Below are 16,658 nucleotides of genomic sequence, written 5' to 3' on the forward strand. Positions count from 1 at the left end.
CTCAGTCTCCTGGGAACTTGGGCTTCAACATTTAATGACAGAAAATCCTTATTACTGCTACAGAACTCATTAGCACATCATTACTTAATCTAGAATTTAAAAGAATTACATATCTTTTCTTGATAAATCTCTTCAATTGTTTGTCCTCTGCTCCAATTAAATTTTCCTTTAAGCTCCAGTTTTTAATCTGTGATGTAAGATGTAAGTCCTAAAGAATCCTGTTAAAATTTCCTTCTAACATACATGTATCTTTGGACATTTGGGTTTTTAATTGAACTCTTCTGAATCCCTAAGAAATGAGTTGCTAAGTGTAGTTTACAAAGTTCTCAGAGTAACAGATTGTTTCTAAAATGTTTGTAGAATACTTTGAGGTTCCATGGCAGTGCAAATATTACCATAATGCACAGGACACTGCACAACTTAGGAAAAAGTAGCAAGGACCGAAGGACAACTACAGTGTGGAAACTAACAGTGTCATTTCAGGTTCCGTATTTATTTCATCCCCTTGTTTTCCAAATCAAAATTTTGGTTTATTGCTGTTCTTTTCCAACTACCAGACCTATAAATCTACACAGTCATCATAAACTGTCCAAATTTACAAGTTAGTCTGAAATTGTTTTATAGTGCTTCCACCAGAGAATAATTTCTCCCTCTCTTTTACAGCTATCGTGACATTGTTAATAATCTTTCATTATTCTCCACTCCTTCTTTTTCAAACAGAACAAGGAACAGAGAATATAAAGTAAGTAGCTAACTACATCAGAACCACAGTGAATTATAAGCTCTCTTCCGATGCCCTTCAGAAAAACACTACAAAAAAAACGCCAAGTTTAAAGGCAGAAATATAAACTGCTAGCACATAACATTACCAGCTATCAGTTCTATAATGCATATTTGTCAACTGCACTCAAAGGAGATGATTTTTCCAAACTGAGATGAACCTCCCCCAAATGAAACCAATCAACAACAACAAAAAAAAAAACAACAAAAAACAACCATCACCACCTCCTCCAAAGTAACAGGACAAACTATAATATTCAACCAAATAGTCATAATTCTAACTGCAGCTCATTCACTAAAACTAGTTCTAGAAAATGTAGCCAACAAAACACACCACTACTGTTTATGTCCCTTATATAATTGTTTTCTTGGAAAGCTATATCTTCTAAAACTGTGTTGCCTTTCATTTTGATCATGAGAAGCTCAATTGTATTAACATCCTTAAACTTTTAGCAGCCTTTTACTTCTACAAACAAGTAACTTGGAATATTTTCTTCCAAGTCCACAGAATTGGATTTGTCATAGATGCTCACATTAGAAAAACAAACAAACAAAAAAACCAGCAGAAAATCAGTTTAATCTGTTCTCCTTATCGCTAGTCTGTGCACGTGTGTTTGATACTATAAATTTCAAAATAAGATTATCAAAACCCCCAAAATATTGCAATCCACACCTTTATATCTGATCAACTATTTTAGCTGTCTTCTTTCCTGAATCAGCATCAACAAATATTAATCTTAAGAATTTGTGCTTCTAAGCTCGTAGACAAATTAATGCAAGCATAGTATGACCTCTGAAGGGGAAGATGTTGGCAGGAACACTCTCCAGGTATTCAGTAGTCAAACAGTCCTTAAAACCAATAAGGCTGGAGAGAATAAACATACACTATTTTCAGAGAAAGCTTCCACTGTTTGTAGAAGTATTTTATGAGAACTTTTAGTGAGACAGTTAAGGTTCTCCACAAAAAAAGGAAAGCAGGTGATTTTTGAGAGAGTCTAGTTTAAAGTTGCTTGCAGATTTCTAGATTATATGGTCTTGCTTTCAAATACATGACTTTAAGAAGTCCCAAAACAAATTTGTTGAAAGAAAGACATGAAAATATTAGTTTCTTCATTATGTTTTCCTACATGTTAATTTACTATATACAACAGCACTCTTAACAGCAATTTTATAGCTGAATCCTTAAAAATAAATGAAACAGGTTTTAACCACTGCTCTGAGCTCATATAAAACATTACCTTGGCTTCATTGCTAACAACAGGCTTAACAGGGAACTGGACTTCTGTGGCTTTTAATATTGTATTTTCTTGTAAGATATCTTGCTGAGATTGATTGTGGCCAAATGGCTGAAAAATAAGCACAGGATTTTCTTCATGACAGTTATCCAACCATTTTGATTTCATAAAAACTCATGCAAAAGTCAATTGATTACAGCGTTAATATATGTTTCTAACCACTCTTTCAATTAAGAAAACATTTTAGTCAAAGCCTCTTACATTTCTCACAGTTATCAGTGCACACTAGCAAAAACTAACACAAGTCATTTGCATATAGATTCACATATTTACAACTACTGTTCACATTCTACTGTAAACAGGCAAGCACTTATACTAACAACTTAAGATAGATAAACAATATTTTCCTTACCTTTCTACCATAAAGACACTGGAAAAAGATTACTCCAACTGACCATACATCAACCTTATTAGAAATCTTTGGTGGCTCTTTGCCAACTACAAAACACTCTGGAGGTAAGTACCTGAAAAAGAAAACGTGCCTCAGTGTCAGCAAGCAGATGTATGAATCACTAGAACGTGTTCAAAGATCAGAAATGGTATACAAAAAAATTTGTGCAACTTGATATTTGAACAACTGTGCAGTTATCTTACGATCCTTATTCCAACACTTACAACACTGATCAAAACTGACAATACAATTTTTTGTATAGTCAGGCAGCCAAATAAGGAACCTATTCTTTACTTAAACCACTAATAATCACTAATTATTCAAGCACTGGGATCCTATTAGGGTAAATATACACCTTCTGTCTCTGTTTGAACGTGGAAAGATGAAAGCCATACAGGACAATTTAAAGCTAGGTCTCATTAGGAATCAAATGTAACATATATATGATTTTGAAGTTTTCAGTAAGAATACTGACATTAATAAGAGAGTTATAAGGTAGATAAATGTGATCATGTTTCTATGCCTATAATTTCCATGGAAGCCATACTTGAAAAACTGAAAACTGATTAAGTTCTTATGGTATCCCTGAATTACAGAGGAATTTATGCAATGCAATCTCCTTCAAAAAAAATAAAACCAAGAACTAAAAATATCACTATGAAGGCAGTTAATTATTATTGACTGCAATAAAAATCTAAAAAAGGGGGTAAAAAATTCTTCAGAGCCATGACATATCAGACATTCTTTCATCAACAGCGTGTAAGGCTTTAAAAATAATTTACAGAAATGCCTGTGAAAATGGAAATAAGTAAAAAAAAATGAAGAAGGCAACACAACTATGAATTTCATACAACATAAAAAAATTCTTCTGGAATACCTGTGCACAATTTTGATTACAACATGCAAGAAAGATGTAGTCAAACTAATGCAATTGCATAAAAAAAACTACCGAGATGACATGAAGAATTGAAAGCCACAATTCAGAGAGAAGCCAAATGCTTTAAAAACACAAGGGAGCAAGTATCAGGAAGGGAAACAACCTAAATCAAAGGAGGCCAGTGTTGGTGCAGGAACAAACAAGTACAAACTGGCTACAAGCAAACAGTTCTATAAATTAGAAGATTAAGTTTCTAACAATCATAGAACCAAGGTTATGGAACAAACTTCAAATCAGAGATGACTGGGGACAAAATACTGAATTTAATACAAGTAGCTGTAAGTTTACAGAACAGATTACATGACCTGAACGCTTGGAAGAACAGATAACTTGACCCAGTGACTGAAGAAATCTCTCCCACTACTACATTGCCGAGTTCATGCAATTTGCCTTACACAGATTATCCCCATCTCAAACTAACTCAAAACTTTCCCTCAGAGAAAGCAAAAATTAGAAACACAGATTTATCATCATTGTGTAAAGGTCACAGACAATTTTAGATCTCTCAGTTCACGACACCACTAGTGCATGTGGTGCTTTAGATGAAAGCCAAAGGCCCAAACTTTTTGAATAGTGTTCCTACAATTAAATATTTAAACTCATGCTTAAATTGGAGCATTACAGAAAGCAGTAACAGCCTAACATTTCTAAAATGCTTTCAGTTGGATGACTATCTTTTCACAGGATGTGCATCCTAAAAATTTTCAAGGAAAAGACAAAATCCGTTAAATGCAACTTTCAAATACAGGAAAAGTTTAAGAAGAAATGGGAAGGACACTGGCTTCTCTGTTTAGAGTTAAGAACCAAAAGCTGAAACCTATCGTGCTACAGACAGAATGAGGAGAAAAACAAACAGATGAATTCACAAATAATCATCTAGTCAATATAGACTTTCTATTCCACTCACCCTGACACAGGTACTGTGCACACAGGCTCAAAGATCTACTGTGTCAGCTTGCATCTTCAAATTCTACAAACAGTTTTTCTGTTAGCAATAAAATGTTTTTTTTTGTCTTTCTTGCTCTGTAGGCAGATCTAAAATTTCAGGTTTTTGGACAAGTATGTGGATACACACAGAAAACAAGTTACAGCTGCTCAGCTGTCATTAACCTTTAGGATGGAAGAGTAAGTACTCTTTTATCCTAAGGACATTACCTTCTGGTAATCCCTGCTCTAAGATTTCCAAGGACTAAGCACCCACACTTAATCATTACAGCTCTGTCAAACATCTTTAACCACCTGCAGCCAAAGATTAAACACCTGCTTCTTCTGGGAAACAATGTTTATAAATCACAGAGATTTGCTCCACATTTTAAATATACATCTATTTATATCTACATATAGATTCCTAACTTACTTCAGCTATGGCACTGTTCTGGAATATTCATGAATATCAAGATCCACAGTACAGCACAAAAATCTTTGTTTGTTATTCATGTTAGTATTTTTAATCCTAGATATCTCTAGGAATCAGCTTTATGAAAGCATTTCTGAAGCCTCAAAAATGATGTAAGCAATAAAATCAAACCAGGCATTACCAGTAAGTTCCTGCTCCCTGTGAAGTTAAATCCATTCCATCCACACCATAGCTATCATCATCCATTATTTTGGACAAGCCAAAATCAGTAATTTTTATTTCTCCACATGCTGTTCCATCTACAAGAAGAATATTACCTAAACAGAGGGGAAAAAATACATTTTTTAACTTCAAAAGATGCCACCAGAATGCTTTGTTTTCAAAACCAGCCACAATTGTCAGGAACATTCAACTTAATGAGGGGTCAATGACATATTTATATCATCTTTAAGGCCTCAAGTCTAGAGCAACTGGACTACAACATTTTAGTGCTATCTCAGGAACTCTCTAGGTTATCACTACTATCATCTCAGATGGCTTGCTCAACTTGGAGCTGACTGGAAAGCAATATAAAACAGTATATTAGTCATAATGAAGTTCTGTATTTTTCTGTCCAGAAAAAATTCTGAACTACACATTTCAGGGTTTGCACATGCCAGAAAATAGTGTCAAGACATGCCGCAGCTCAAAAAAATCTAGTTCCACATGTTAAAGTTGTGCAAAAATTTGATTTTAAAAAATCATGTGATGAGTTTCCTCTAAAAATAGAACAAAAACTAATGAGACTAAAACTACATCCTGTACAACTTCATAATATGAAATCTGATATTCTTTAATAGAAATCTATATGAAGAATTCAGCAAGCAAACAGCCTGGCACTACTAGCTACATAACAAACCCTAGACTTGGAAGTTTAGGGCATTAAAATACACAAGAAACATAAAAGATAGAATACGTCATTTAAGACAATATTCATTATTATTACTAGAAAACTTGACTAGAATTTAGAGAAGAGATTCAAGTAACAACGGTGTTTACACTGGCTTCTTGAGAAAAACTAAACTATTTCAGATAAAGAGGTAGTTAAAAAAAAAAAAGGCTACAAACATGCAAGGATGCATAAGGAAAAAAAAGATTCAGAATTAGAAAATATTTCTGCAAAGTCTTGGTTGGAAACACTTATCCTTAGATGTAGAAAGTGATTATTCAACCCTTTATAGGCTAAGAAATATGTAATACGTATTTACACTACTAAATATTAACGTATCTACAGGCTCTACGACACTTTCTTACAAATACAAATCTAAGTAGCACAAAGGAAAAAAGTTGTAACAAGTATTTTTATAAAGAAAAGACAGATTATTTTAACAGTAAAACTAGAAAGAAAAGTATCCACCTCTCAGATTAAATTAAACCTGTCAATCCAAAGATCATTTTGGTATTTTGAGGCATGAATTACAAAAAAAAAAAAAAAAAAAAAAAAAAAAGAGGGTAAAAATGTGATGACATTTTCAATTTTGTCGTTTCTCATTTACCTGGTTTAAGATCATAGTGTATAATAGGGGGCTTGATCTCATTGAGATACCGTAGTGCATTTACTATTTGCATTACAATGGACCTAGCTTCCTTCTCTGACATCAATTTATGTTGCTTGAGATAGAAATCCAAGTCATTGCCTTCACAGTATTCTAACACCGTGCAAAACCTACGGCAGAATTTACAGACAAAATTAAACACCACATCCAACTGCAAGATCAAAGTTATGACAATATAGTTTAATACCAGTAACTTTAACAACAGCTGCCTGAATATTAAATTACACGAATGAAATTGTTAATAAAACATGTAGCATAATGATTAGACTACGAAACCTGACATCAATCAGAACACAAACAACTCACCAAAAAAGAAAACTTATGCACACAGAAGAGGTGTTACAAAACAGTGTTTTCATCACTTTATAGAAGATCTCCTATCTCTCTCTCTCTCTCTCTCTCTCTCTCTCTCTCTGCAACAAACTTCTGCAACTAGTGGTTGAGGTTTTTCTGCTGTCACTATCCATTTTTTTCCCCTTCTTTTTTTCAAAAAAAAAAAAAAAAAGTCCCTAATGAAACTGTAAGTATTTTGGCTGAAAGTCAAATATTCTTCATTTCTGCTTATCCAACATACAACACTAAAGCCCTTGTCACATTCTAGAAAACATATATTCTCATATACTTACGTATCTGTATCCAAGGAGAAGTAGTCATATAATTTAACTATCCGAGGGTGATCCAGTTCTTTGTGTATTCTATACTCTCTGCAGGCATGTCTAGAAGAAGATTGATACATTAATCTTCCACAATCGATAAAATGCTATTCAATTTAACATATGAAGCGTAAGTCATTAATATTTACTTGTGGTAGTTTTCTTTCTTTTCATCCCTCCAGCTTTTGTTAAGCTGGTGAATCTTCACAGCAGCATATCTTTGTTCATAAAGATCAAAAGCCTAAAAAAGAAACCCACAAATATAGCAAAGTTATAGCCGAAGATAAAAATAACACCCAACAGAAAGAAACAAAACTGGCATGTAATTCACATGCCTATCGTAATGCTACCTCTCTTTCACAGATTAATCAAGGAGCTTTTGCTCAGTCACCATTTAGCAAGCATACACATTAAAATCCTCTTGCTTATTTCAGATCCCTATTTTCACTCCAGTCCCAGAAATCAAATGTACAAGAGTACATGCTTCAAACACTAGATTTAGTAAACTCAACGCACTCTACCTTGTACACTTCACTGAAGCCACCTCGGCCAAGTAAATGGAGTAACAAATATCGTTCATTCAACGTAGGGTGATCTTTAAACCTTGAAAGAAAAAAAAAGATTTAATTCATTTCTGTTTAAGGTACAAAAACACAGTCTAAAATGGAAATATCTGGGTATTACTTCTTAAACAGAACTTTTCTTTCTACTAGTGACATATAACATACTGAAGAATATTTAACCATGTGCAACTGTATGGCACAGTTATACAATAGTAAATTTTGATTATTTAGCATAAAACTCCTATCACAACTTTATTGTCAAATCCCCTAATTATGGCAAATTTTTGCCATTTTTCTCTCTTTGTGAGGATAACAAAAAAAAAACACCCTTAACTCACTCTCTGTGCTGCCAAAATCACAAACCCTTCCTTTGCATAAAAGGTTTATGAAATGAGATACAGCAGTGCTCTGCTCACTGATCCCAATTTACAAGAAATCAACTTCTGCTTTCTGGAACTCATGAAGAAGATACACTTCCAATTTCACACAAAACTTGACCAGACCTGTTGTACATACTCATCTTCCAACAAAATGACTTTATATAAGACTAAGAAGTTATAAAACAACAAACAGTAACATGGGGAAAGCATGTCAAATGACTATGTATCTGCTCACACTCTCATGAAAAGCAAGGAGAAAAAACTCTTTCCAAATGCAAAATGTTGCAGGATAAACACCACACTCTCTCCTGAAATAGGCAGAAGACAAAACACATCCTTCAACCAAACCAGTAGCAAGAGTCTGACTGCTCATGTTAGCAACAGTGAAGGAAAAGAGTACAAAGGATTCAGTGAAACATGATAGCTCTGTAGCCCTTTCAGGCTTTGGAAATGGATGGATTAGATGGAAATATGCTTCTCCTGTTAAAACAAGATGGTGAACAGATTGTGCTTCCAACAAGAAATTGGATTTCAGTTTACACTTTTTGAAATACAGATTTCTAGAAAAGTTCTTCAGAGAAAGAAAACTGGGATAAATATTTAGGCAAATAGATAGTAAATGACACATGCAATACAAAAATTGGCAAGTCTTCTCACTCAGAGTAATAGGTGGCCTCATATGGTGCTACTGTATCACTTTAGGACCAAAGATAAAATATTACTAAAATTGGCACTAACAAGAAAATTAGCAAGTTTGTTCATGATTTCCGAAATGCAAAATGATCTTAAAAAATAATAATAATTAAACAGTATTCTGAAGTTACATCAAAAAGTCTAAGCTCAGAGACACACCTAATTAATGTTTGCTGTGTAAGACGTTACTTCTTATATTTGTGCACCTATCATGGAGAGGAGATTGGGGGGAGGATAGTGAATACTCAACACATCTTCAGTACAATGATGAGATGCTTACACTCATGAATCTAAGGCCAGTTGCTAACTATACCCCATGGCAAACTTTAAAGAAGGGTTTAGGGCTAGTATGAGGAAGAACTAGACCAAAAGACCGAGCTGGAGATAAAATTAATCCAGAAAAAGAAACCATGGGAGCTGGAAATTTAACTTGGATCAACTTTCAGCAGCTGTTCACTAGAGAAATGCAATTCCTGGCATGTGAAAAGAAAAAGGGCAAGGACATAAGGAAATAGCTGCAGATAGGCAGAACAAATTTATTGGAAACAACATTGCCACCTTATAGCACTGATGAAACACTACGTGTTAAGAGTTTGTATTTCCCACCATGGAAAACACACTAACTTTATTACATAATTAGTACTTTGGAATCTACATAGTTAAAGTAAACCTTTAATGCTAATTTAACATTAGGATATACTGCCACTTGAGCTGAAGTACAGAGTGAATTTAACATAACACAGAAGATTCTATGTTTGTCTTTCTCCTGTCAGGCACCTCTAACGTAAATTATGGTGCAATAAAACTAACTGACTTAACTGCTTTATGAAATAGTTCTTCACGCATCAAACCTCCCCACCATTTTCTTGCATTACTTAGCAAGCTTATGATCAGCTTATGGTTCCAAGATTTTTTCCTAGTTCCAAGGTATTTTTTTCCTAGTGAGGTGATATTGCAAATTTTAGCATTCCTGCATTATAATCTGCATATATGTATTATTTCCTGCATATTCAGTGAACTATTAAGCTTTAAAAAAATTACTGCATGTTTGGTCAAACTTAAATATGCTGCTTTTTAAAATGCACACAAACAAACAAGGAACCGAAGAAAAAAATCATGAACCTGCTTATATCCTACAAACAAAATTTGATTTTAAAGCAGTATTTTTAAAGTAGACATGTAAAATCAAGACAGTAAATCTTACTGTGAATTATCTTCATTATTAATTCTTTTCAGTTCTCTGATGTGAAGATTCCTAACTCTTTCCAAACGCTCAAGTTCTGCTTGTATTTCAGCTTCCTCCTGCAAATGAAAAGAATCAAGTATAAAAGCTCATTTACTCCTCACTTGAAAAGGATATTTTTACCTCTGCATCAATACTAGTGGTGATGGAGGAACATTACATTACAAAACCATACTGCACTAGAAGAAAGTACTGCTTTTCTTCTAAAGCCTGAAAAACTCAGAGAGATAAGGCAAAAAATATTTTCAAGGAACTTCCTGTTCATGAATCCCCAGGTAATGGGATGTTCACAGTGCTGTTCTGCACTGTAGGGATGCTATTCAAAATGAGAGGCAGCTGGGTTTTGTACCTCAGCCAAGAAGAGAAATTATCTGGGAAGCAGGCTAAAATTGATGTACGATGAAAAAAAAAAAAGGAGATATGCACAGTTACAGATTTTGTACAAACTGGCAGATTAGGAAAAGATGTCTGAAATATTTAGAGGCTGGAGGGTAAGCAAAACATATAACAGAATAAATCGTTACAGCAAAAGTGCTCTTGAAGTGCTGATACAGAACACCAAAACAAAACTAATTTCAAAAGATTTATCCATTTTTATCTTACTAAACTTACAAACGTAGAATATGTATTACCTAAAACCTCAAATGCAATTTCAAAAATACTATGTTAGCTATGAGGATATTCTCTAACTAATCTTGTCACTTAGAACTATGCCATCTTTATGCTGCATGTAAGAAAACATTTAAATAGTTATCTATTCAGAACCTCAACAAAAAAAAAGGAAAAGAAAGCACAAAACCTAATTTATGGAAACGATCACATCTATCCATGTGGTACGCTCATTGAAAGACTGTGTCAAAAGAGCTGCAACTATTTCAGAGTAAGCACCTCTAAAACTTGAAACTTTGAAAGAATGAGAGCCAAAATTAGTCCATAGAAGAAATCTAATAATTACAAAATTACTCTAGCTGAAAAGGAGAAAGAAAGCCTGGCATCTGATACGTGATTTTTTGTTTTCTTTTTTTTTGTGTGGGTCTTTTTATCCCCCCAGCAGTGCCCCACATCTTCTTGTTATTTTGGCACAAGCTGTTTGTACAGCTACACGGTGAACCAGACTTGAAAACTGATCAACCTTTTCTTTTTTTTTTTTAAAAAAAAAAAAAAAAAAAAGCAAGCCTTGCCAACATACGCATATTTGTTTTTTGACAAAAGATCAGTTTTCTGATCCAATTTATACTATAACTGCACAATCTAGTGGTGCTCGTAAAGGCAACAAGCCATGGTACAAGGGGTGGAGATTGACATCATCATGGAGGGGAGAAAAATGCTTTAAAGTCAGTGTTTCTGAACACTGTACATCATAAAACCCCATTCTGAAACAACACCTCTATTTATATAATCTAGAAACCTATCAAATAAGTTTAGGAACCCAGACCAAACTATCATAAAATCAAATGATACATTATTTGTTTTTCCTAACATGTAATCTTAAGTGGTTCTTTTGCACTGTTTTTTTTCCTGTTTACAAAATTTGATTTTTTTTCATATTTAGATTAATACTTGTAGATCTCCATTAAATACTCTGAAATTATATGCAGTTCCTCATAACCCACAGGTCCTCTAAGAAGAATTCTAGTTCTTCTTTCTTCCTCAAAAAGGCCACACACTTACACATACACTGTCGTCTATGTTCTTCCTAAAGACTGACAAAAAAACCAACATATCAGTTATACCTCTTTTGGACTTTTTTATTCATATATTATGCAATTCAGTTGTTCTCAAAATGTGGTTCATAGGTCAGTGTTAGTCCAAAGAGAACTGGCTGGTTGCATTGTTTCCAGCTGTTATTTAGGACACTCTGATTGTGAATACCTTTAAGCAAGAATGAACCAGCTTAGCTGCCTCAGGTCACTGCTGTATAAAAGGAATTGAGAAAACAAGAGGCTCTCTCCAGGACTAAAGCAGCTAGTTGGAAAAGAATTTCCTGGGGTGCAGAAGGAAGAAGAGAACTGGTGGTGGCAGAACGTACAGGGCATCAAAAAAAAAAGAGCACGAGGAAAGCATCTGGACAGCAAAAAGGAACAGACAGCAAAAACAGCATATGCAGAATATGAAAGAATAATAAAATGTAGTCAGCAATGACGCACTACAAAAGAAATACAGTAGCAAAAAAAGGTAGCAAAATTATTTTCCTTAGTTACCAACAAAATCTGCATCATATATAGGAATTAAAATGCAAGAATGTATACTTATTATTACTTTCATGTTTATTCAAACATGATTTGCCAAGAAATAGTATTTTTTCCCCTCTGACATTTAGTCAAGTTTGTTCTTGCACAGAGAACTTTAGCAATGATGCTCAAGGTCTAAACCAAATCTAGGTAACAGCTTCTTTCATATATCACTCACAATTTCCAGTAAATATAAACAAAATAAACAACGCAACCTACAGAATTTCATAATACAACTTTAAATGAAGCTGTTGCTATTTCTACTGCAACGAAGCGCAAATGAAGTGGGCAGAGTCTACATCACAGAGCCAGCAAGTTTCTATTCAAATTTCCTACTGTAGGTTCAAGTGTTTTCTAGGCATTCGCTCCAAAAACAGCACCAGTGTTCTCACAGGGCCTAGCTGGCTTCAAGAAAAAAGCACTGCTAGATTTTTTCAAAAGTCAAAAACTGGAATAAAGCACACATAATTTAAGAGACCAGAGAGCTAGGAAATATTTTTTCCTCTCTTGCTATAGATATTATACAACTGAAATGGATATGGCAGATTACCAAAACATTCGTTCATTCAGAACTGCAATGTCCCATACCAGACCTTTTTAAAGGTCCAATTCCAATGTAAGAAGTCACATAAAATTTGACTCCATGTTCTCAGCTCTAAGGCAAGACTGGTAGTTGTGGTTACCTCACTGTTACAAGGATTCTTTACTGCTCCCTTCTACTTTCAATGTCTATGGTAAGTAAACCTTCTCCTTATTCTGGCAGTACTAGTTTTGACTGTTAGGGGCACAATCCAAAAATGTTAAAACTACAGATACACATACCTTCTTGAGATGTCCTAATCGAAGTTTGAAAATTTCTTCCTGTTCGTGATACTCTGCCAGAGTCAAACTGTTAAAAAAAAAATCTTATTTAGTACTCCTATTTAAATGCTACAACACACATATTATTTTATGTTAATTATTTAAAATCACAATACCAAAGGTGTCTTTTTGAACCCTATGAATCTTCACTTTTGTAATTTCAGAGAAAAAGCATGCTTTCCAGAGGAGAAACTGTATGTATATGATGAATGGGGGAAAAAAAAGATATGGCCTCCACAAAAAACGCTAAAAAGACACTGAAGTGATGGAAAAACTAATGCTGGATGGCATACACATTTTACTGTCTTGCTTAGATCTGTTATTTGCATTATCCAAAGCTAGGAGCATGACATATTTTTAAGTAGTCCATAATTTACTGAATTCATTCATCAATAGTCCTGGGACGGTAAGTAATACAATGTACAGAAAACACTCCAAATCAAGTGAAAAACAAAGAAACAACCGCATCCCTGTCAATTTTAGAAGGAAGCAATTTTTTATTTTTTTTTTTAAAGAAGCACTACACAAACTTACCCTATATTTTTTTCCTACTGTAATGAACAGCAGCCATCAGAAATCCAGAAACAATCTGAAGGCAAAAAGCAAGGAAATTCACCTCTCTTCAAGAAAGAGAAGGTCCCCTTAGAGACACATTTTGGCACTAAACTTTCACATTTTTTTCCTGACAGAATCTCTTCTGGGAAGGAAGGAGAGGCATTAAAGCAAATGTGAAATGGGATATCTCAATAGGCTAAGAACACTGGCATTGCATTTCCCAAACGACAGCAAGAAACCTAAAACAGTGCTCTAACTCCTGCTCTAATCAAAGGTCCATCGAAGACAGCACTAAAGCCAAGTTCGACAACTCACAGCAGCATCTCTGATGCTTTTTTCAGTATTCCTTGATCAGCTAACTGCTCTAACATGGATTAAGCTCACAAAAAAAAAAATGCAAAGGAAACCAACATGAATAATGTTAAGTATTATTTCCTTCCAGGTTCTTGTCTCCAGTATAAATTGCAGGTTTGTGTATCTATTTCCAGAAATGCAGATTACGTGAAATTTTCAAGCAGAAGTATTTTAGGTGGATTAGAAAAGCTGAATCACAAGCAAAACACGCTGAAAATATAAAGTCTATAACATAAAATATGCCAGAATTTTCTTCAAACACTAAAAGCCCCAAAACCGAAGACCCTCTGAAAATCTAACATAATACATGATATTAAGACCACAATGTAGACATGGTCTTTTTTTTATTTTAATTAAATCTCAGCTATCTACATAGTTACAACAGAGTGCTTAGATGGCTCTAATAAGTATTGCTTTCCAAGAACTACTTAAATAGCTCTTTTCAGTGCAAAGCACAAGTTCAAGGTTATATTGAAAACATTAAGATTTGAAGTCACTCTTTCCATATGTCTACATTATATCCCAATAAATCACTATTTTCATTTTTCTATTTCCTTACAAATCTAATTCTGTTAGAGACACAGCACAATTAACAACAATTTAAATCTGTTGTTACTGGCCACTATGCTTCAGAAGAAAGCATGTAGAATTCTGAACTGTAAGCAGACATAGTTGCTTTGGATTTTGTTAGCTCAGTTTTGAAAAACAACTTTTTTTTCCCTCTTACATTCAGAAACACGTACTTGTTAAAAAAGCACAGAGGTGAAGTGCTTTTTTTTTTTAATCTATTAATACACTTTATATTAATGCTCTTGAAACAGAACATAACAAATAGCAAAAGGAGGACAATGTGCATACTGCCTGTTTTCTAGCTACAGGCCACCACCCCATTGCAAAAGCCAAAAACATCCAAGCTTAGAGGGTGCTTCCACCACCTTCCACCTATGGTCATCACTGGGCGTCCACATCTGACAGCAGAATTCACCTACATTACACCACTACTTCCTGCAGAAGAGGCTGCTCCTCTGTCACCCAAGACCAAGGCAGGTCTCATCAGATGTGGAGGAAGAAAGACCGAGGAGCACATGGGAGGGACAGTGGTTGGTGACAGGTTGCCACCATCCAGTAAGGGCACTGCAGTTGGAAAGCTGAGCTTCTGCTTGACAGAAGGAGTGCTGGGGAAAGAGAATAGCTGGGGGTAAGCTGCGTGAATGAACCTGGTAACACTCGGGTCCTGACCATGACCTCTTCCACTCAAAACTGCCATGCAATAAATGACGTGTTTTAACAGTGCAGCCAAATTAACATCATACACATGCAATAAATTCCTGAAATTCCAAAAAAGTACTGCATATATCCTACACATGCATATTTAGACATCTGTGACATTTAGAGCCTTGGTATGCCATATTTATTTGTCACTATAAGAAAGCAGACAGCCTTCCTACCCTGAAAACTTTGGTATCACAATTTAAGCATTTATTTTATTAGAGGGAAAAAAACCCAAACAAACAAACAAACACAAAAAAAACCAACCTTCCAGTAGTTTAGCAATGTTTATAGCTGAATTTCCAAGGCTTTGACACAGTATGCATAGGTAACCTTACCAATCTCTGCACTTCTTCCTCACAAGTTAGAACAAAACCTTCATCTGTGATAAAAACATACCTGCTAGTGGCCAGTGACAAGATGAAAAAAGTTCAAATGGCCACAGACGCCTTGGTTGCCATGACAATTAAACCCAGCACACGAACAACAATCTCTTTTCCCACTGTTTCCCAGATGAAAAATCATCATGGATACATACATACAGCAGAATGCTGCCATGCCCCAAAACAGCAATTTGCACATCCAGTGGAAGCACTTGGGTACAATTTGTGAAGTGCTTTTTTGGAGGGGGGGGTTCAAACTTATTCAAGTTCCTAGAATTTCTACAAAGATGGGCAGCAAACGCTGACCAATTCAAGATTTCCCTGAGGTCTTTTCACCATGTCCCATTTCTTCCATTGTTTCCACGTCTGCCTCAAAAAGAGACAGCCTCAGGAAAAGAGCTGTTGTCACTCATTCTGTAAAGCCCAGACACATTGTTGGCACTTCAATCTGAAAAAGTTTCTGAAAATATTTTTGTTTGTTCCATGCAGAACAGAATGCTCTCTCTAAACGATGCATTTGTTCAGCTACATTAACAAACTCTGCCAGCTCTTTATGCTCTCCTATTTCAAATTATGTACAGGGATGAGAATGCATGCAAGCTCTCATGGAGTAACTGGGAAAGCAGAGAAATCATAGACTGGGTATTAAATACAACCAATACACCTGAAGGTGGATGGGAAGGACTATACCACCCAAATTACATCAAGTTTTGCCTCCAGAAGTAATATTCTGTTTAAAAAAACCAAAACACTTTCAAAGCTCTCTAAAGTTACTGAGAACCTGGAATGAACTTTTGGAACACATTTTCCCAGGGCTCCCAGTTAACTCTGTTTTAAATAAATGTTTCTTCTTCAAATACATTTCAATATACTACTTTCACTTAAGATTAATAAAATTATTTCATTCAGTAAAAAGGGATCTCTCAAAACTGAAACTACTTTTCTTTTTGGTTGGGGACAAAAAAAAACCTGAATGCGTTTTGGAAAATCAGGATAGTGTTTAAAAACACATGTAGAATGAGCCTGAACGCCCCAAATCACCTTTTGCTCACTGAGCAATGACAGATAGCCACTTCTGTATTGATAACTGCAGTGCCAAGACCTTGCTTTTAAACTGA

At 34.9% G+C, this 16,658-nt stretch overlaps 1 protein-coding gene across 8 annotated transcripts in view; it reads right to left on the reverse strand.

Moving 5' to 3' along the window:
- TLK1 (tousled like kinase 1) overlaps positions 1-16,658 on the reverse strand; it is a 79,427-nt gene that overhangs the window by 16,261 nt on the left and 46,508 nt on the right. For all 8 annotated transcript variants that reach the window (XM_090144013.1, XM_090144011.1, XM_090144015.1 and 5 more), the window contains 9 exons: positions 12,941-13,007; positions 9,849-9,946; positions 7,530-7,611; positions 7,158-7,249; positions 6,982-7,071; positions 6,296-6,465; positions 4,942-5,077; positions 2,428-2,539; positions 2,019-2,126 (listed from right to left, as the gene is read on the reverse strand). In XM_090144013.1, coding sequence (XP_090000139.1) covers positions 2,019-2,126; positions 2,428-2,539; positions 4,942-5,077; positions 6,296-6,465; positions 6,982-7,071; positions 7,158-7,249; positions 7,530-7,611; positions 9,849-9,946; positions 12,941-13,007 — 955 coding nt within the window. The remainder of the gene's footprint in view (positions 1-2,018; positions 2,127-2,427; positions 2,540-4,941; positions 5,078-6,295; positions 6,466-6,981; positions 7,072-7,157; positions 7,250-7,529; positions 7,612-9,848; positions 9,947-12,940; positions 13,008-16,658) is intronic.

The sequence above is a fragment of the Phasianus colchicus genome, chromosome 7 (assembly GCF_987193195.1).
Source record: "Phasianus colchicus chromosome 7, bPhaCol1.hap1.1, whole genome shotgun sequence".
Classification (NCBI taxonomy): Eukaryota; Metazoa; Chordata; class Aves; order Galliformes; family Phasianidae; genus Phasianus; species Phasianus colchicus.